Source organism: Neovison vison, chromosome 4, assembly GCF_020171115.1.
Source record: "Neovison vison isolate M4711 chromosome 4, ASM_NN_V1, whole genome shotgun sequence".
In the NCBI taxonomy this organism is placed as follows: domain Eukaryota; kingdom Metazoa; phylum Chordata; class Mammalia; order Carnivora; family Mustelidae; genus Neogale; species Neogale vison.
The window spans coordinates 137,133,686-137,153,510 of record NC_058094.1 but is presented as its reverse complement, the minus strand read 5'-3'; the positions used below and the strand labels follow the sequence as shown (position 1 = coordinate 137,153,510).

At 61.1% G+C, this 19,825-nt stretch overlaps 2 protein-coding genes across 4 annotated transcripts in view; one reads left to right on the top strand and one right to left on the bottom strand.

Annotated features, from left to right (window-relative positions):
- The window catches only part of CCM2 (CCM2 scaffold protein), a 41,190-nt gene extending 38,900 nt beyond the window's left edge, over nt 1-2,290 (top strand). For all 3 annotated transcript variants that reach the window (XM_044245724.1, XM_044245725.1, XM_044245726.1), the window contains exons 7-10: nt 246-303; nt 440-578; nt 846-984; nt 1,830-2,290. In XM_044245724.1, the coding sequence (XP_044101659.1) occupies nt 246-303; nt 440-578; nt 846-984; nt 1,830-2,104 (611 nt within the window). In that variant the 3' untranslated portion in view covers nt 2,105-2,290. The remainder of the gene's footprint in view (nt 1-245; nt 304-439; nt 579-845; nt 985-1,829) is intronic.
- A 1,423-nt stretch (nt 2,291-3,713) lies between these two features.
- On the bottom strand, nt 3,714-11,490 carry NACAD (NAC alpha domain containing). The gene is made up of 9 exons (XM_044246997.1): nt 11,424-11,490; nt 11,043-11,207; nt 5,245-9,552; nt 5,000-5,115; nt 4,840-4,914; nt 4,340-4,486; nt 4,112-4,261; nt 3,892-4,014; nt 3,714-3,809 (listed from the first exon to the last, which is right to left on the bottom strand). Exons 1-9 carry the CDS (start codon nt 11,488-11,490, stop codon nt 3,795-3,797), a joined length of 5,166 nt encoding a protein of 1,721 aa, XP_044102932.1. The 3' UTR covers nt 3,714-3,794.
- Between the last annotated feature and the right edge of the window lie 8,335 nt (nt 11,491-19,825).

The window sequence follows — 19,825 nt, the reverse complement described above, 5'->3', positions numbered from 1 at the left end:
TTGTGCTCGGGGCCCACACCTGTGACAGGTGGTGCCCATAGGTGGAGAATGCCTGCAGGCGGAGCTGGTGGGGGGCTGCCTGAGGCTGCCGCGGGGCGGGGGGGGGGGGAGGTTTGGCTCTGCCCAAGAAGGCCTGCAGATCCCCCCCCCCACCAGGGCCCACATCTTGTGGGGTGTGGGGCCCGGGTACTTGCGGCCCCTCCGCCCGCCCATAACCCGAAGCCTGTGTTCTGCCCCCTGCGCAGACGACTCCTCCACCAAGGTGGACGTGAAGGAGCCGTATGAGACAGACGTCAGTGCTTTGTGAGTCCCTGGCCCCAGCCGGCCCCCCACGAGCACGCGGGCGCCCCGGTCGGAAGTGCAGCTCTGCGGGGGGGCGGGGATCCCGGGCCTCAAGGTGAGCTTGGGAGCCCCGTGCCCATGGCTCCTGTCCTTGCAGCTCCTTCCCTGAGTGTGCGCACGCAGGCGGCGTGTCGCCCTTGTCCTTCTGCATGCAGACGGCTCCGCACGCCAAGACGGCCAGCGAGAGCGAGCTGAGCGCTACGGCCGCCGAGCTGCTGCAGGACTACATGCTGACGGTGTGCGCGCAGGGCTCGGAGACCGGGCGGGGCGGGGCTTGGCGGGCGGGGGCTTGGGCGCGCGGGGGAGGGGCGGGGGGGGGGGACAACAGCTGCCTCCCCTTCATCCCCCCCAGCCCACCGTTGCTGACCCGCACCTGGTTCTGTACGTGTCCCTGGGCTCCTTGCGGGCGCGGGGTGCCCGGGGTGGAGTGTGGGCCGCTGCGTGGGCTGGCAGGGGGCACCGTGGGCGCCGCTCACCGCCGCACCCCTGCCGGCCCTGGGCAGCTGCGCACCAAGCTGTCCTCCCAGGAGATCCAGCAGTTCGCCGCGCTGCTGCACGACTACCGCGACGGGGCGTCTGTACACGAGTTCTGCATCAACCTGCGGCAGCTGTACGGGGACAGCCGCAAGTTCCTGCTGCTCGGTGAGCCCTGCGGGGGGGCAGGGGTGTGGCCAGGGCATCGGGGGTTCCGCTGGGGATCCGCTGCGCAGAGCTCTTCCCAGTGACGGATGGGAGCTGCCGTTGGGAGCCGGACTGGGTGGAAGCCCAGAGCGTCTTCCTGGAGCAGGGGATGGAATGGGGCTGGGGGGGGGCATGGTTCTTGAGGGGCTTTCGGTGGATGACCAGCAATTTGCTGGGCAGAGAAGTGGACCCTGTTTCTGGGTAGAAGCACTGGCCGTTGGGATGTTGGCCCTGAGAGCTGGGTGGGCAGGGTGGCCAGGCTGCACACCTGCCCACACCCTCCGGGTGACTGGGTGGCCTTGTCTCCCACATGCTGAGCCTAGAGACCCCATGGGCTGATGGGGGCTGGTGGAGGCTCCTGAGCCCTGCCCCCACCATCCAAGGGGGTGGGTCATACCCTTCTCAGCAGCCACCCAAGCGCTCGCTACTCACTGGGAGGTAGGGCAGGAGGCCTGGACTGCTGCATCTGGTCTGAGCTCCTGCTGACCCTGTGGCCTCCCCACCAGGGTCAGTGCAGCCAGGCCTGGGGTCCCAGGCCCCAGCCCCAGCTCTGTTTCTTTCTGGCTTATTCTTGTAGAAGTGGGTGGTGCCCCTAGAGGTCAGCTAGCCCCTTCTGTTCTATATCCAGGCCTATGAGTGAACTTAATGCCAGCCTGAGGGAGGACATGGGGTCAGACACCTGTTGCAGTGCTGGGACCTGGTGGGCCCGCGGCGCCTGTCGAACTGGGCTGGATGCAGACAGGCCGGGTGGGCAGACTTGTTCTCCCCATGGGAGGCCCAGCGTCAACCCCACTCTGTGTCCACAGGTCTGCGGCCCTTCATCCCAGAAAAGGACAGCCAGCACTTCGAGAACTTCCTCGAGACCATCGGGGTGAAGGACGGCCGAGGCATCATCACCGACAGCTTTGGCAGGTACCGGCGGGCCCTGAGTTCCGCCTCCACGGGCACCGGGAACAGGGCCGCAGGTAGCTCCGACGACCAGTCCGTGCCCTCAGAAGGGGACGAGTGGGACCGCATGATTTCGGACATCAGCAACGACATCGAGGCTCTGGGCTGCAGCATGGACCGGGACTCCGCCTGACGGTGCCGGGAGGGGCCTGCCGCTACGCCCTCTACTGTGAAGGACCGGCCCGGGCGCCGGTGCCCGCGGCCCGCTCCAAGAGGGGTCCCGGGGGTCCTTTCGGTTTTGCACACGACGTTCCTGTCGAAACTCTCAGAGACCTTCAAAGAAGTTTACTGCGATGTGAATAATTCATTTCTGGTCCCAGCATGCTTCTGGTCTCATGGGGTGGGAGCCGGGCACGCACGTCTGGGCTAGGCACTATGGCCTGGGGGCCGGCTGCCCTTTGGTGCTCATCGCAGCAAGCCGGGTGGATGGGATTGGGGCTTTTGCTGCATGGATGTGGGGTGGGCAGCAGGGGGCCTGGGCGCTGGTGCAAGTGTCAGGTTCTTGCCCCTGGGAGTATCTTCCGGGTTCCTGAGTGTGGTGCCTGCCTTCGGCCTCTCACCCGAGTCCCCCAGTCCTCAGTCTCATTGCCACCAAGGTGGTCTCCACTGCAGACTTGTTACCCAATCCCTCACCAAAAGCATCTCATCTTAGAGCCCAGGGACCCAGGGTCCTTGTCTCCAGGGGTCCTTGTCTCCGGGGGGGGGCACCGTGTTCCTAGGTCTTCCCCGAGGGGGGTGCCTCCCCTGCCGTTGGCGCATGGGGAGGCAGGGGTGGCCGTGGAGACATCCTCCTTACCTAGAAGGTGCCTCTGTCCTGGGAGACCCCTGACAGCATGTTTGGGAAGCCCCGAACTGAGTGTGGAGGGGTGCTGGTGTCCCGGAGAAGGGAGGACAGCCCTGGGCTCCCAGTGAGGCTATGGGGGGGCCGGGTGGGATCTGGCTCTTGGCCAGGGGCAGGTTGGGATGGGAGGAAGGCTCTCAGACTTGGTTCTGGTGTGGGGTGTCCAGGAGCTGGTCGTGGACCCAGGCCGGCAGAGCTAAGGGGAATGGGGTAGGTCTCCAGACATGAATGCAAATCAGCCTGCTCTGGAAGCATTTGGAAGAGCTGAAGTCATCCCAGCAGGGCCAGCCCTCCCTGGGTGTGAGTGGCCGTAGGAAGCAGTCCAGGTTGGGTGGACTGTGGAACCAGTTCTGAGTGTCCTGTGTAGATGGCAGGAGCCGCTCCCTTCTCTCCAGGGGCCCACCTTTGTGGGTCCCTGGACTTTGGAGAAGAGGGAGCACGGAGAGCATGGACGGCCACTGCAGAGCTGGGTGCCAGGAAGGGCAAGAACTGGTTGCTGCCCCTCCCCCCACCCAGGAACCGGCTTTCCCTGGTAAACCTGCCTAGCCTGAGAGTCTGGGGAGTTCCTTCCCAAACCCAGCCCCCAGGCCCAGGCTTGGGCCACAGCTGGGTGCCTGCTCACCATCTCTGGGCAGGGTGGGCACCGTGGACACAGTGGGGGTGGGGGAGGAGGGACCCCCCCCACCACCTGGAGTCACTGGACGGATCCCACCCTCTGGGGACATGGTGGGGAGAGGACTCCCAGTCTCTGGGGCCACCGGAAGGCCACACCCCCCATGGGGGGCCAGACTTCCACCCTCTGGGACTATCTGCACTGACGGACGCAGGAAGCGTCTCCTCCCCTCTGCCCTCCACAAATCCCGTTTGGCCAGAGCACACGCCCAGCAGAGAGGAGCCAGAGTAGAGGCCGTGTGGAGACACCTGTTTATTGAGCAGTGGAGCCGGGGGCAGGGACGAAGCTGTGCGGTCGAGGCGCTCCTGGCTACATGGTGAGCTCCTGCAGAGAGAGGAGACAGAGCAGGCTGGGGAGGGGCCCGGTAGGGCCAGCAGCAGGGGGCTGAGGAGGGCCTTCCACTCACCATGATGGCGTTGACGATGTCGCTCTGGTTGTCCCTCAGGGCCCGCACGGCCCTGGCCCTCGACACGTTGGCCTGCGCCATCACTAGCTCAATGTCACGGAGCTCCAGTCCTGCCTCATCCACCTGAAGGGGGGCAAGCCGGCAGGTTCTGGGGCTGCCCCCACCCCAGGAAAAGCCATGAGACGCCTCCCCAGCCCTCCCCCATGTCCCTGCTTCCTACCTCCTCCTCCTCTTCCTCCTCCTCCTCCTCCTCACACCCAGACCTCACCAGCGGCCCAGGTGCAGACTCGGGGACCAGGGCGGGTGGCTCTGTGGGCACTTTGAACTTCTCAGCAGCAGCTCTGTGCACTTGCTGGGACAGGTCCTCGATCTGCAGGGGCACAGCAGTCAGCCCAGCCCATGCCCTGGGCCCCCACCTCACCCCACCCCACCCGGTGACCGGCCAGACCTTGGCCTCGCCGAAGACCACATAGGTGTCTGAGGCCGGGCTCTTGAAAACATCAGGCTTGGCAATGACAAACAGGATGTTCTTGGATTTCTGGATGGTGATCCTGGTGACCCCCTGGATTTGCCGTAGGCCCAGCTTGGACATTGCCTGGGGGACACGGGGGGTTCAGACCTTGGCATCAGCCTGGGGGTCCCAGGCTGGGGTGGGGAGGAGTGGGTAGGCCCAGGAGAGAGCACACTGATGGGACAACAAGGACTCTGCCACCAACTCTAGGGGACCCTCTGTGGGCTCTGGGTAGAGCCTGTGGGGATACCCGCCCCCCAGGTGTAGGGTGGGATACCTTACCCCAGCTGTGGGCACGGTCTCAATGGTGCTCTGGCCCCAGCGGTTTCAAGACCTGATGGCCCCACCCGTGGCATCTGTCAGCCACTGGGTGTGAGGGGTCCCCTTACACAGCAGGCCTGTTCCCCAGGGAGTGGCCCTGGCAGGAGCCCACCCACCTTTCGGGCCTTCTTCTCACTGCGACTCTGCTTGGCTTTGGCCACTGTTTCCTCGCTGCTGCCGCCTGCTGGGACCTGGGGAGGACAGGGTTTGAGCACCCAAGGGAGGGTAGAGTAGGGCCCTCTCGGGGCTGCAGCCTCCCCCGTCCCGGGCCGGCACCTGGGTCGGGCACTGTGCCGTCTGCGCTCCCGAGAGGTCCTGCTCCTCCAGCTCCGCCGATGACTCCCCGTGGCTGTCTGAGTGCTGGCCGGATCCCGGAGCCCTCGGGGGCGAGTCTGGGTATGGGGTGGGGGCGTGTGCATGTGAGGACGGCTTCTGCCTCGTAACTCATCCCTACGGCCCGCCCACCTGCCCCCTGTGGCCCTGGGCTTGGGACAGAGCTCCGGCCCCTCAGCCCCCCTCACCTTCCTCCAGGCTGTCCTGGTCATCCTGTTGCTCGGCGGCTGGGAGCCCTCGAGGGCCAGGAGGCACTTGGCAGGGGGGCGAGATCCGCCAGGCCTGGTCTTTGGCATGGGTGTCCCCCATAGGGGCCGTTTTAGGGCTGAGGAGGGGGGAGTGGGGCGGGAGGCTGACTCGATGCCCAGCCCCAGGAGGTTTTGTGGTTCCTGAGGAGGCAGCCACTGCCCGCTGGGCTCCTGAACGTGGCGGCTGGAGGCCCGGAGAGCCCGGGGGCTCCTTGGCCTCCGTCGAGTCTTCCCTAGGTCCCTGGCAAGGGCAGGGGGTGAGGGGTGCCATGGGGCATGGGGCTGCCTCTGTGGGGACCCCAGGAGCAGCGGGCTCTGGGCCGAGGGGCCTGTCTTGGGTCATGCTGGGCAGACCCCTATTAGGGCTTCCGGGGGCTTGTGGTGGGGACAAGCTGGGGCTTTCAGGGGCTACTTGAGCCCTCACTCCACTGCCTGGGCCCAGCACGGGTTCCAGCCGCCAAGAGGGTGCTGGAGTGGTGGGGGCAGGCTCTTCGGGGCAGCCCCTTCCAGGCCTGGCCACAGACCTTGGGGGAGACTCAGAGCAGGAAGCCAGCCCAGCTTCTGAGGCCACAGCAACAGAAGACCTGGGCTCGGGGTTGGCTCTTCCCTCCTCTGCTGGGTTCTGGGGCCATGTGTGACTGACCTCAGGGAGAGCAGCAAGATGTACCTCTGGGCCACTATCTCCAGGAGCCTTCCTAGCACTGTGGGGTGCTGACCTGAGGCCTCCAGTCCCCTGATTCTCACCCCCTGGGTCCTCCTTTGGGGGAAAATGGGGCTCGACTCCATCACCAGGAAAAACACAGGCACTGGCACAGGTTTCCTGCTTAGGTGCCAACAGACCCTCAGCTACTTCTTCTCTAATGGAGGCAGGCTTGGGTGGGTCTGTGGCCTCCATGGCAGACCCAGGGGGGCCTGTGGCAGGCTCTGAATGTTCTAGGGCCTCAGTGGCAGGCTCAGAAAGTCCTGAAGCTTCTGTGGCAGGCTTGGGGCATTTGAGGGCCTCTGTGGCAGGCTGTGAGCGTTCTTGGGTCTCCGTGGTAGCTTCTGGGGCTTCCGTGGCAGGCACAGAAAGTTCTGGGGCCTCCGTGGCAGGCTCTGGGCATTCTGGAGTCTCTGTGGCAGGCTCAGAATGTTCTGGGGCCTCCGTGGCAGGCTCAGAATGTTCTGGGGCCTCTGTGGCAGGCTCTGGGCATTCCAGAATCTCTGTGGCAGGCTCAGAATGTTCTGGGGCCTCCGTGGCAGGCTCTGGGTCTTCTGGGGCCTCCGTGGCAGACTCAGAATGTTCCGGGGTCTCCATGGAAGACTCAGAATGTTCCAGGACCTCCATGGTAGGCTGTGGGCATTCTGGGGCCTCCATGGCAGGCTCTGGGCATTCTGGGGTCTCCGTGGCAGGCTCAGAATGTTCTGGGGCCTCCATGGCAGGTTCTGGGCATTCTAGGGTCTCCGTGGCAGGCTCAGAATGTTCTGGGGCCTCCATGGCAGGTTCTGGGCATTCTAGGGTCTCCGTGGCAGGCTCAGAATGTTCTGGGGCCTCCATGGCAGGTTCTGGGCATTCTAGGGTCTCTGTGGCAGGCTCAGAATGTTCTGGGGCTTCCATGGCAGGCTCTGGGCATTCCAGGGCCCCCGGGGCAGGCTCAGAATGGTCTAGCACCTCCATGGCAGGCTCAGGGCTTTCTGGCGTCTCCGTGGCAGGCTCAGAATATCCTGGGGCTTCCATGGCAGGCTCTGAGCGTTCCGGGGCCCCTATGTCAGGCTCTGGGAGTTCCGGGGCTTCCATGGCAGGCTCTGGGCTTTCCGGGGCCTCCGGGGCAGGCTCAGAATGTTCCAGGGCCTCCGTGGCAGGGTCTGGGCATTCCGGGGCTTCCGGGACAGGTTCAGAATGGTCTGGGGCCTCCGTGGCAGGCTCAGAATGTTCCAGGGTCTCCAGGGCAGGCTCAGAATGTTCTAGGGCCTCTGTGCCAGACTCAGGGTATTCTGGGGCCTCTGAGGTGGGCTCAAGGAGTTCCAGGGCCTCATTGGCAGGCTTGGTGCATTTTGGGGCCTCCATAGCATGTTCTGGGCATTCTGAGGCTTCCATGGAAGGCTTGGAATGTTCCAGGGTCTCTCTGCCAGACTCCAGGCATTCTGTAGCCTCTGTGACAGATGGTGGACATTCCGTGGCCTCCGTGGCAGACTCTGTGCATTCTGTGGTCTCCATGACAGGCTTGGGGCAATTTGTATTCTCTGTGTCAGAGCCAGGGCATTCCACGGCATCTGTGGCAGGCCTGGGGTGTTGCAGGGCCTCAAGGGGGTCTGTGGCCTCTGTGGCAGGCTTGGGGGAGTCTAGGGCCTCCGTGGCAGGCTTGGAGGTGCCCCATGAGGTCCAGGGCACCCCAGCGTCTGCAGCTGGCTCCAGTCCATCCAGCTGGGCCTGGTCCCGGGCTGGAGGCCCCAGGTCTCCTGTGCAGCTTGTGTCCCTCTCCTCGGGTGCTGGCCTCAGTTCCGAGGTCACTTGTCTTCCCTGTTGGGCTGCAGTGACCACAGGGTCGATCCCTGGCACGCAGCCTGCATCTACCCGCAGGGTCTCAGGCCTGGCCTTGGCAGGAGTCCCTTGGCCTGAGGGGAGGGCTGCGTCCTGCAGGGACACAGGTGTGGCCTCACAGTCAGGGCCCTGGTGTAAGGTCCTGTTTGTGTCCCCTGGCTGGGGCACAGGGCTGACTGTGGCGGCGGGCGCCTGGCCTGAGGGGAGGCCGGCGTCCTGCAGGGACAGAGGTGTGGCCTCAGATTCAGGGCCTTGGCCTGCTTCTTCCAGGTTCTGCAGAGAGTCTGGGCCTGGAATGAGGGTTCCCTCTTCTGGGGAGGTCCAAGACTCTGGGCCTAAGGTTGCGCTGTCATCCTTCCACTGGGGCTGAGCCGTGCCCACGGCAGCAGGCACCAGACCTGAGATGGAGCCCATGTCCTCCCCCCAGGCCCAGGGGCTCTCCCCGGTGAGGCCCGGGGTTTCCTGCGCTGCAGGAGGAGCGGAGGCCTGGCCCATCTCAGGAACCTGGGCGCCTGGCTCCCGGCTCTCGGAGGCTTGGCTGGCCACCCCCGCGGAGACGCTAGGAGCGGGCTCGCCGGGGGTGTCCTGGAGCAGGGCGGCAGGCTGTGCATGGGGCTCCTCGCTGTACAGCCTCTCGTCGTCTGCCCCCGCATAGGAGGCCGAGTCGGGGTCGGATGAGGCCGCCGAGGTGTCGTCCCGGAAGGCGAAGGCCTCGTCCATGCCCTCGGTGATGGAGAGGTCAGACAGGGACTGCAGGGAGGAGGCAAACGTGCTGTCGTCCTCGCCCTCCCCGGCTGGGTCCCCTCCAGGGACAGGGACCTCCTCCTCCTCCTCCTCCTCCTCGGGGGCTCTTGGTGTCACCTCCACAGCCTCCACCTGCACTATGAGGCTGCCTCGGAAGGGCAGGAGGGCGGCGGGGACCATGGGGTCGTTGGCCAGGAAGTCCAGCTCGAAGAAGTGGCCCTCTTGGCCCCAGGAAGAGCTGCTGTCGGCTGAGACGCTGGATTCCGGGGACGGGGGGCCCGGGGGCCCCGCGGGAGGCAGCTCCTGCTCATCGGCCACGGAGCCCGGCGGGGAGAAGCCCCAGCCTGAGGGGACATCCAGCCCTTCGGCCGGGGCCAGCAGGCTCAGGGAGCAGGACGGGGACGAGGCCCAGCTGTCTCCATCTGCTGTGATGTAGGAGCCCGATGGCGAGGCAGGTGGTGAGTCCCCTGGCTCAGCCGGGGCCTCCCTGCGGGGCCCGGGGCCAAGGAGCAGGGCAGAGGTGGTCTCGGTGGGAGTGGAGGGTGGCGTAAAGTAGGAGTCAGGGTCTGGGGCAGGGCAAGGCACAGGAGGGTCACCCTGAGAACACAACTCGGGGGGTGGGTCCAGGCTGGGGTGCCCACCCTCCCAGTCCCTGAGCTCTGGAAGGGCTGCCCTGGACGGCAGGGACACCCGGCGGGTCTCCTCGCCCATCACGATCCGGGGCTCCAGGGTGGTTGGGGGAGGGCGGCCGGCAGGCTGGGCCTCGGGGGAACCCAGACTGGGGCTGCTTTCTGTGGGGACTGCCCAGGCCGAGGGGGTGCCTCCCGGCCCTGCATCCCAGCTGGCTCCCTCGGGCGGGGGCCGGGCGCCTGGCTTGCTGGGCAGAAACTCCAGGGCCAGGGTGCTGGGTCCAGGGGTCAGGGCACAGTGCTCCAGCCGGTCCCCTCTTGGGGTGGTGGCCACGGCCACATCACAGGACGACTCTGTGGAAAGAGAGGGGTGTGAGAAGGGGAGGCATCCTCCAGGAGTGTCTGGGAGAAATTTCCGAGAGGTGCGATGCCAGGGGAAGAGCCTTGGGCGGGGGGTGGGAGGCATGGATCCTGAGGCCAGGACCAGCACCCATCTGCAGACACTGGCTAGCTGGGACCTGGCGAGTGACCTCACCTGACCTGCATCATAAACCCCCAGGGGCAGGACACCTGCATTCCGCTGGCTCTGTGATGATCTAGGTTTCCTACCTCCTGTGTGTGGGGGTCTCGCCTCTTGGCCTTGTCTCTCTCCTTGCTGCCCACACCTGAGGCCAGCCTCTGGGGGTGCCACCCGGCTCTGCTCTCACTCCTGCTCACAGAGGAGAGAAGTGGGGCCACTGTGTGTGCGTCCTCAGGCTGCATGTCCCACGGAGGCCGAGCTGGAGGGTGGGGGTGGGGGTGAGGTCCCGTGGGAGAGGGCAGTTGTGGGGGACGGGTTCCAGGACGATAGGGCCAGCTGGGCCATTCCATGGTGAGAGCCGCCCCGCGGGGCTGGAAGGGCTCCCCCTGCCAGGAATATGCAAGCCGGTCCCAGGGCAGCATCACAGGGGCTGCCTGGGCCCCAACCACCCATTCAGAGGGCTCCTGCTTCCTACCCATGATCACCCCACAAGTATGTTTGTGCCTCAGCTATCTGCAAAAGTCAAGAATCTGCGAGGATTAGGGGTGAAGTTTTTACGAAGGGGTAGTGCCCTCCACTGCCCATTGGCCTGCAGCAATGGGGGACGCTCCCTCGGGTGCTGGGGCCGCACTACTGCAATTCTGAGGTGGCCAGGGGATCCTGAGAATGGGGTCTTTCGAGTCCAATGCCGTGTGACAGACACTGAATGCCTGGAGGTGGGTGTGGTGGGCAGGGACGGGAGGAGACAGGGCTCAGAGCGGGTGGTACACTTGCCGTCCCGTCCTGGGGCAGGGAGAGGGCAGAGCCCAGCCATGGGGGATGAGGAAGGGAAGTCAAAAGTCAAAGGTTTTTAGAAGCATTCAAGGTCATCAAGCAACTTGAGACCCTGGGTCTGAGAAGTCCTAGTCCTCCACCTGCTTTACTGGACCCCAGAGGGAGTCCAGGCCCCTGGACCCAGCTCTGCTGACACTCCCAGGTGACTGATCCACAGCAAGGTGCCCTTGGCCCTCTAGGGGTCACTCATGGCTGACCTGCTGGGCCACCCTTCTTGGTCCTTTCAGACCCAGGTAGACACCCTCAGCCTCCACCCACACTTGCTGACCTCGCCTCTCCAGTGATGTTTGCCTGCGCCCCGGGGCACTGCCCCTAGACCTGCTCCCCCAGGGGATCTGACCTACCACCCTCACAGCCTGTCGCCCAGGCTTCCCCCGGCTCTAGCTCCAGTCCTGCTTCAGCTGCCCAGGCCACCAGCCCTGAAGCAGCTTCAGGCCTCTAAGGGGCGGGTTCCCCTGATTATGGGGTGCAGTGGAGAACCCCCCCCAACCTCTGTGCAGGGCCCGCAGCTGCTCACAGACAATGGGGCAACAGCGGCGGCCCAGAGGGCGGGACACCAGCCGAGAGCCCTGGAGCCCTGGGATGCTCACAGGCCCTCGCATCGCTCCCGGCTCCTGGAGGACATCCTGTTTCCGCCCTTCCCCGCAGTCCTGAGCTGGGACGTGCGGGGCGGGAGGGGGGGCGGCGGTCAGCATTCAGGTGCTCGAAAGGGCAGGGCGCCAGAAGGACCGGAGAGGGGACGGGGTGGCGGGGGAGGGGTGATTGGAGAAGGCAGAAGGACAGAGGGGACAGGCAGGAGAGGGATTAGACAGGGGACAGGCAGGGACAGAGCGGCGGAGACAGCCGCAGGGGGCACAGCCCGAGGCCTCACCTGTGCGGGGCCCGGGCCTGCCCGCCTCCGGCAGCAGCAGCTCGGCGCGGGCAGCCTCCCCGGGCATGGCCTGACCGTGCGCCCTTCCCTCCGTGCCCGGTGTGTCCGTGCGTCGGTCCGGCGGAACCTGCGCGGCCACCGCCCCTCGGCCAGGGGGTAGGGGGTGGGTGGGTCATCGGATGACGTCAGCGCCGCCCCGCCTGCCCTGCTCCCCGAGTGAGCGTGCGCGTGCGCCCCAAGCACTGCAGAGCGGCTGGGGCGGGGGGCGGCCTTCCTCCTTTCCCCGACCTGGGTTTCGCCCTCCTTCCGCGCTGCCCGGCCCCGCCTTTCCTGCAGCATTCCCCTCTGGACGCCAGGGGATTCGGGGCCGGTCGGAAGCTGGACGGACCCCAGGGAACATCAACCCTAAGGAGGGCCTGGAAGAGAAGGGGGTGGGGAGGGTCGCCAGCGCGCAGGGTGCAGGGGCCTCAGCGCCCCGAGGGAGGTGGCGGCGCCGAACCGGTGCCCGGCCTCCTGCGCGCCCCTTGCCTCCATCCAGGAGGTGAGCCGGAGCCGCAGCTCCGCGCCGATTGGCTGCGTGCGCTGGTCTCCGTGGCAACCGCCTCCCGGCTCCATGGAAACTGGAGACCGAGCTGTGCGGGAAGGCGAGGGTGGGGGCGCGCCCCGCAGCTCGGCTCCCCGACAGGCGGAGAAAGAGGAAAGCCACGCCCCCGCACCGCTTCCGCGGCCGCCCCCCGCCGCACCCCAGAGCCGCAAGCCCTCTTGAGCCTCCCCTAGCCGTGCCCTTGCTTCCTCCCGGGCCCTCCCGCGCTCGCACCCGCCCAGTGCCAGGCTCCGGCTCCAGGAGACAGATGACCATTGTCGCCACCCAGAGCTGGACGGGGGCAGGGAATCAGAGCGGTCATTGTCATGGGGGTGGGGTTGGGCGTCTCCCCAACCTGTCTCTGCGTGGCCGCCCGGGATGCACCGTGGAGCTAACCCCCTTGCCTGCCCTAGGCAGCAGCCCCGCCTTGCCCAGCCTGAGCTGGCATCCTGCACACCTCTCAGGCTCTGGAAACGCTGGAGACCCGTTCATCTATCCCCGACCAGGACCCTCCTCTAACCCTCCTTTCCCACACCTTCATCTGCGCCTCCCAGACTCCTCTAAGTTGCCTCCGCCCCCTCCACTCCCGCCCTTCGCCGGTGCTGCAGCCGGGGCTGAGTCCTTCTTAGCCCCACTGCTCCGCGGACCCTACTATATGGCCTGCACACACTTTCCGGAAACCAAAAGCCCTTCAGCATGCCCTGAGGGCCTTCTAGCTTTGTCTGCTTTGTGGCCTAGCTTTGTCTCTTTGCCCGACTGCCAATAAATGCAGGAAACCAGAACAATTCTCTGACATGAAAAGAGTGAGGTGACATGGTGGGGGTCCCCAGGGCTGGAGGAACAACAGAGCAGCCCCACATAAGGGGGTCCAGGATCACGTTTCTTGACCTCCCCCTGCCCGCCCCCATCCTGCTACCAGGAAGAGGACCAGGGGTATGTATTCATCCCCATGTGGGGCTGGAGTTCCACTGCGACTCTAGGGGTGTCTGCCAGAACTGGCAGGAGGATCAGGGAGAGGCCCATTCCTTCCCCACCCGGCTTACTGGCCCTCCTGCCCCACCAAGATGCCCCAACCTGAGCACTGGTTAGGGAGTGCCCACAACAGGCTTTCAGCCCAGGAAGTACGCCTCGAGGACCAGATTCCCCAGCCCCCGGCCAGAGTTCCAGGTTTCCACCGAAACCACAGGCCACTAGAGCATACCCAGGGCCCGCCTGGCAAGCCCGAACAGGACGGCCACCTGCTAAAATACAGAATGTGAACCGAAATCACCCGACTGTTCAGGGGACAATAAAAAAATCCCCCGTCCTACCAGGAAACTCAAGGAAACCCCAGACCCAGGAAAGGCACAATCAGAATAAGAAAGAGGAACCGGCTGATGCCCAAACGGAGGCGGAGATGCTAGGATTATCAGACAGGGACTTTAAATCAGTCGTGCTTGAAAAGCTTCCATAAGGAATAACAGTTTATCTTGGAGCAAATGGAAAATGTCAGCAAAGAAAGAGACATTATAACACAGAAGAAAACCAAAATCACAGCACGATACAGACTCATCGAAATGAAACACTTGCTGGGCGGCTTATCTGTGGCCCGAAATGACAGGGGACGTCCCCGTGAGGCTGAGGATGGGTCCACAGAAAGGACTCAACCTGTTTACAACAACAACAATGAAAACGCTGGGGAAAATTGGACAGAGGCTCGGGAACCTGGGGGGTAACAACACAAGATCCGCTGTTCACATAACCGGAGTCCCAGAAAAGGGGCAGGGGCGAGTGGTCGGAAAGAGTACTCAAATGATGCCTGAAGCTTCCAACACAGCCAAAGACAGAGACGTAGAGATCCAAGGAGCTGAGCAAATCCCAAATATGGTACATTCAAGGAAATCCACATCTGGACACTTGAGCTGTAAGCTCTGAGCACTGAGGACGAGATCATTGAAGCAGCCAGACAAGCGCGAGCCCTACAGAGAACGCTGAGGGCAAGCGCAGTGCTCTTCTGGTCCAGAGCCCGCGGCTGGAGGGAAGCGCACTCTGTGTTCCAGGTGTAGAAAGTGAGCACCATTCAAGAAGACCCTGGCTTCGGCCGTGTGCCTGTGCGTGTGCACGGGAGCGACGGAGAAATGCACCCTGAGTGAGGGGACTCTGAGGGCTCCGGCCCCCGCCCAGCGCCCCACAAGCTTGGGTAAAGCACGTCCCTCCACCAGGACGGACACGATAAAGGTGTCCTCTTGGGGCACTGAGAGGGAAGAAGGAGCACGGGAAGGACAGAGAGTGAGCTCTCCTCCTGAGTGCCTGGTGGCATATGTGACGATGAAACAAACATTAACACCAGCTGACACTCAAGAGAGTTTTTTTTTTTTTTAAGATTTAACAAAATTTTTTTTTATTTGACAGACAGAGATCACAAGTTAGTAGAGAGGCAGGCAGAGAGGGAGGGGAAATTAGGCTCCCCGCTGAGCAGAGAGCCCAATGTGGGGCCCTATCCCAGGACCCTGAGATCATGACCGGAGCAGAAGGTAGAGGCTTAACCCACTGAGCCACCCAGTGCCCCTCAAGAGGGTTTTTTAAAAAAAGATTTTATTTATTGGAGAGCCTCTGTGGCTCGGTGGGTTAAAAGTCTCTGCCTTCGGCTCAGGTCATGATCTCAGGGTCCTGGAATCGAGCCCTGCATTGGGCTCTCTGCTCAGCAGGGAGCCTGCTTCCCCCTCTCTCTCTGCCTGCTCGTGATCTGTGTCAAATACATAAATAAAATCTTAAAAAAAAAAAAAAAGACAAAACGAGATGACACACCCCAAACCATTCTATGTAAGTCGAGATCCAGTCCTTTTAAATGGTCAGAGTCCACAGAAGGGGCGCCTAGGTGGCTCAGCCGGTTAAGCCTCTGCCTTCAGCTCAGGTCATGATCCCAGGGTGCTGGGATAGAGCCCCGCGTCAGCCTGCTCAGTGGGGAGCCTGATTCCCCCTCTCCCCACTGCTTATGCTTTCTCCCTCTCTCTCAAATAAATAAATGAGATGTTTAAAAAGAAGTGTTCAAAGAGTCCACAGGAAAGCAGGATGAGAGAAACGAAAGAACAAGGAACAGAGGCAAACAGGAAGACAACAAAACGGCCGGCTTTGGGCCTTAACACGCACAAACGTGAGTAGGCTAATTGTACAAATTACATGAGACACAGTAACATGTGCGCACACAGAGTGGGAGGCAAAGACGGGCAGAGTGGACACGAAAGGCCGACGGAAGCATGTGCTGTTTATGGGAAAGTCACTTAGAGTCACGGGGTCGGTGGGCTGGCGGCAGCGGACTCACGGTGTGGCCAGCAGCCCGACAGCAGGCAGCAGCCAAACGAGGGCGCCGCACGGGGCAGCATCTGAGAAGGCAGACCTCTGAGCAGAGGCGTGATGGCGGCGGACTGACAGTGTGCGGAGACACGCTAGAGGCTGGGATCAGTCCCCTAGGAGGACGTGACCATCCCAGATGTGCTCATGGCAGCTGTTAGAGCTGCAAAATACTCGGGGCGGAGGCCGGCGCAGCTGCAGGGAGGCTGCCGCCGCAGGTGTGGCTGTGGAACCCCCTCCGGCCTCTGGATGACCCACCGCGCCGCTGGGCAGGGAGCCAGCCCGGTGCAGGACAGCCACAGCGCACCTGCCACTGCCCCTACGGGCCGCCTGGCCAGTGATGCGGAGTGATCCTGTGTTCTAAGTAGGGGACCTCTCGTGAGAGAGCTCACAGCTCAGGCGGAAAACACACCCCGGTGCGTCCAGAACAGCGTCCAGATCACGGCATTGTGTTCAGACCACAGCAAGACGACAGGAAACCCTGCAAATGCTGGGAAGAAGGCCGCACTCCGGCGATCTAGGGGTGAAGGGGGAGGACCTCGGCGTTTTTAACACAGAACTGACCTGAAGAAGAATGATACAAAACATCGAAGTGTGTGGTCTGCGGTAATGCAGCCGAAGGGATATGTATACGCATCAGAGAGCGGCAAGACCTCAACATCATTGACGTTCCTGCCTCATGGAACTAGGACAAGAAGAGCAAAATAAGACCGAAAGCACCAAAAAGAAGGAAATATTGAAGTCAGGAGTGGAAATCAGTGACAGTGGAAACAGAAAATCAATGAAACAAGATGGTTCTGTGGGGATTTAAGACCGACTGAGCCCTAATGAGGCTGACAACCTGAAGAGGACAGAAGCCCAGTAGCCGAGTGCGGTGGGGTCTGGATGCTTAGCTCGGCGGTGGCCTGACCGGGCCACATGGTGCCGGACGCTGGGTGAGACTGTTCCCGGGAGCGCCCGGGTGATGTCTGAAATCCCTGGAGGCAAGAAGCAAATTAAAAAAACCAAATTCGAGCAACCAAGTTGAAGGAGATGGTCTGAACAGTGCTGGAACCATGAAAGACACTTAATTTCTCATTTAAGAGCTTACCCGAAGAAAACTCCAGGCCCAGAGTGCACCGGCCACTTCCCCCAAGTATGCAAAGTACAACGTCCATTTGAAGCGGTCTCTTCCAGAAAGCAGGAGACGAAGGAGCACATCTGAGCTCATCTCCTGAGGCGAATTCAAATACTGCACCAAAACCAAGCTAAGACGGTGCCAGAAACAAGCAGCAAACAAGAAGCTACAGACTGTGTCGCCCATGAACTTCGGCACAGAAAATCTCAGTGCCAGACTGGCAGATCGAGTCTGACACTGTATAAAAAGAACTACACGACCATGACCGATGGAATTTATTCCAGGTGTCCGCGGATGGCTCGGCACTTGAAAACCATTTGGTGGAACCCACCGTATCTGCAAGCTAAACAAGAAAAATTATGTGACAGTTTTGAGTGACACACGACCCGTCTGACGTAATCCAACAGCCGTTGAGATGGTGAAAAACTTCTTGGCAAGTAAAAATGAGCTTGACTGAGATTATGCAAAAGCTTGGAGCCAACGCCGTGCTCACTGGTGAGACTGAATGCTCTCTGAGGTGGAGGCAGGAGAAGGGCATCTGTTCCCGCCCGTTTTCGACATGGGACTGCGGGGTATAACCCCACAGGGAGGCAAGAAAAGGAGTGAGGGCAGCCAGACTTCCAGAATGAAAGCCTGTTTCCCAGTGAAACTGGTGGAAATCATACCGCCAACACTCAGGGCTCCTGGAAATGGTCTGATGGGCAAACGGACAAAGAAAGAGCTATTCAAGGAAATTGGGGCCAAGTTATTTTGTTATTTTTTTTTAAAGATTTATTTATTTATTTGAGAAAGGGGGAGAGAGTGCGCACATGCGCATAGAGGAGGGGCAGAAGGAAAGAAACTCAAGCGCATTCTGCACAGAGTGCAGAGCCTGACTCAGGCTTGGTCCCCCGACCGGAGCTGAAACCAAGCATTGGACACGACTGAGCCACTCGGGTGTCCTGTTCAAAGTTTGAAAGAATTCAGAGTCAGTGGTATCTGATGCAGCCAAGCCGCTGCCTCCCTCCCCTCTCCCTGCTCATGAAGGTAGAGAATGCACCTGACTGCTGAGCCAAGAACGCAGGGCCCCCAGGATCTCAGCATTTCCTATCCTATCCTGGCACGTACTGCTGAGCCTGAGTCCCAGGGAAGTGTGAGTGAGGTGGGGCTCCCTTCCTCTGATTAGCCCCCACTTGTGGAGGGAGACTCTACCCTGGGCCTGGCATGTGGAGTATGCCAGCTCAGGGCCATGGTTCCACTCCAGAAGAGGCTGCTGTCCCCCCTCCACTGAGTGCTCAGCTCCCGGTCTCTTCCCAGAGGAGCTGACTTGCCTTGCAATAGCGCCTGGGGAAGTTTGAGCCCGAGGGTTGCTCTCAAGACCGTGGAGGTTGTGGTCAAAGGAATCTGGGAGGAGACTCACAGAGCCAGTGAAGCCAGAGCCCAGAGAGCAGGCCAGGGTGACTGTGGGCACAGCCATGTACTTTCCAGAGGAAGAGCACCAGAGGCCGCACACTGCAGGGGAAAAGTGGAAGATTTCACCAAGATAACTTAGCCAGTCCCGCAAATGAGCAAGTAACAGTGAGAAGCCCCAGAGGAGAGAAAGCGTTGGCCCTGAACCCAGAATTATTACAGTATTTTATTAAAAATGCCCGATTTCCAACGGAAAATTACCAGGCACAAGGAGAGGAAAGTAGGACTATATATACCCCTGTACGGGGAAGAAAGCGGGCAACAGAAACTGCCCAAGAGCATAGCAGGATGACACACCTCACAGAGACTTCGAGACGCCATGGTACACGTGTGCCTGAGCAAAGAAGTTAAGGGAGGTCAAATGATAAGGTCACATTAAGGGAAGAACATCCAAAACGCAGGGAAATGATGACATTCACTTTAAGGGGTGAACAGAAGATTCGAATGGGCAGGAGAAAGGGTGAACTTGAAGCTGGACAGACCATGCCCGCTGAAGAACGGGGGAGAAGACAAGCGAACAGTGTCTCCGGGAAATGCGGAACACGTTAACGGCCTGGACACCCCCACCATGGGAACGCCAGGAGAGCGTGCGCTTCCACAGAAGGCATGGTTCACACTTCTAAGCTGAATACAAAACCCCCCCAAACATCAGGAAGCCCAATGGACTCCAGGTAGGATATAGGCAGGCAGAGCCACAAGCAGGCGTCTGTAAAAATGCTAAAGTCAAGGACAAACTCTTCAAAGCAGCAGCGATGATCAGGACGGGAACATCAGTTCAGCAAGGCTGTGGGTTCAAGAGCAGTACAGGGAGGTCGACGGTCGGTGCCTCACAGCCAAAGCGACCCCGAGAAGGAGCAAATGTGGAGGTGCCATGCGCCCACACTTTACACTGCACTACAAAGCACATAATCAAAGTGATCCAAACAGTAAGGGTCTGGCAGGAAACAGACAAGGGTCAGCGGAACTGGAGAGAGTCCAGAAATAAAGCCACACTTAGGGGGTCAACGAACCTGTGAGAAAGAAGGCAAGAATGTCTGACGGGGAAAAGACGGTCTCGCCGACAGACACTGGACAACATGCAGAACGAGACCGGGCACTGCCTTACCCCACACGCAAAAATAAATACAAAATGGACAAAAGACTTAAGTGTGAGACCCGAAGCCATAACCCCCCAGAGGAGAGCACAGGCACGTTCTCTATCAGTCTCGCAACATTCTTTTTGGAGTCTCCTCAGGCAAGGGCGATACGAGACTGCATCAGCCCAGAAAGCTGGTGCATAGGGGGAACCATCAATGAAACATGAAGGCGGCAGCCTACGGAATGGGAGGGGGACCCGCGAACCACACGACCAAGTGAGGGGCGAATACCCAAAATACATACAGAACATACACGATAAAACATATAAAACTAAGCATATGCAATAAAAAAAAAACCCAACAACAGATACCTTGATTAAAAACCAGGCAGAGGATCTGAATAGGTACTTCTCCAAAGAAGAAAAGCGGACACCAAGAGACGCGTGAAAAGATGCTCAGTGTCACTCATCGCCTGGGACACACACATCACAACAGGGAGAGACCACCCTGCCCTGTCAGAATGGCTAGTATCAAAAAAGAGATATGAAAAGTGTTAGCAAGCGTGTCAAGTTGGGACACTCGTGCACTGTTGATGGGCACATAAATCGATGCAGCCATTTCTTGGAGTGGAGGTTCCTCAAAAAACTACACAATAGGGCACCTGGGGGACTCAGTTGTTAAGTGTTTGCCTGCAGCGCAGGTCAGGATCCCAGGGTTCTGGGATCGAGCCCTGCACTGGGCTCCCTGTTCAGCGGGGAGCCTGCTTCTCCCTCTTCCTCTCCCCCTGCTTCTGTTCCCTCTCTCACTGTATCTCTGTCAAATAAATAAAATCTTTAAAAAAAAATCC

Excerpts from the sequence above, each read along its gene's own strand:
- NACAD (XM_044246997.1), bottom strand. The coding sequence starts at position 11,490 with ATGCCCGGGGAGGCTGCCCGCGCCGAGCTGCTGCTGCCGGAGGCGGGC. Across the intron at positions 9,553-11,042 it reads GCTGCGGGCCCTGCACAGAG|AGTCGTCCTGTGATGTGGCC; the intron begins GTTGGGGGGGGT and ends CTCTTTCCACAG. Across the intron at positions 4,262-4,339 it reads TGGTCTTCGGCGAGGCCAAG|ATCGAGGACCTGTCCCAGCA; the intron begins GTCTGGCCGGTC and ends GTGCCCCTGCAG.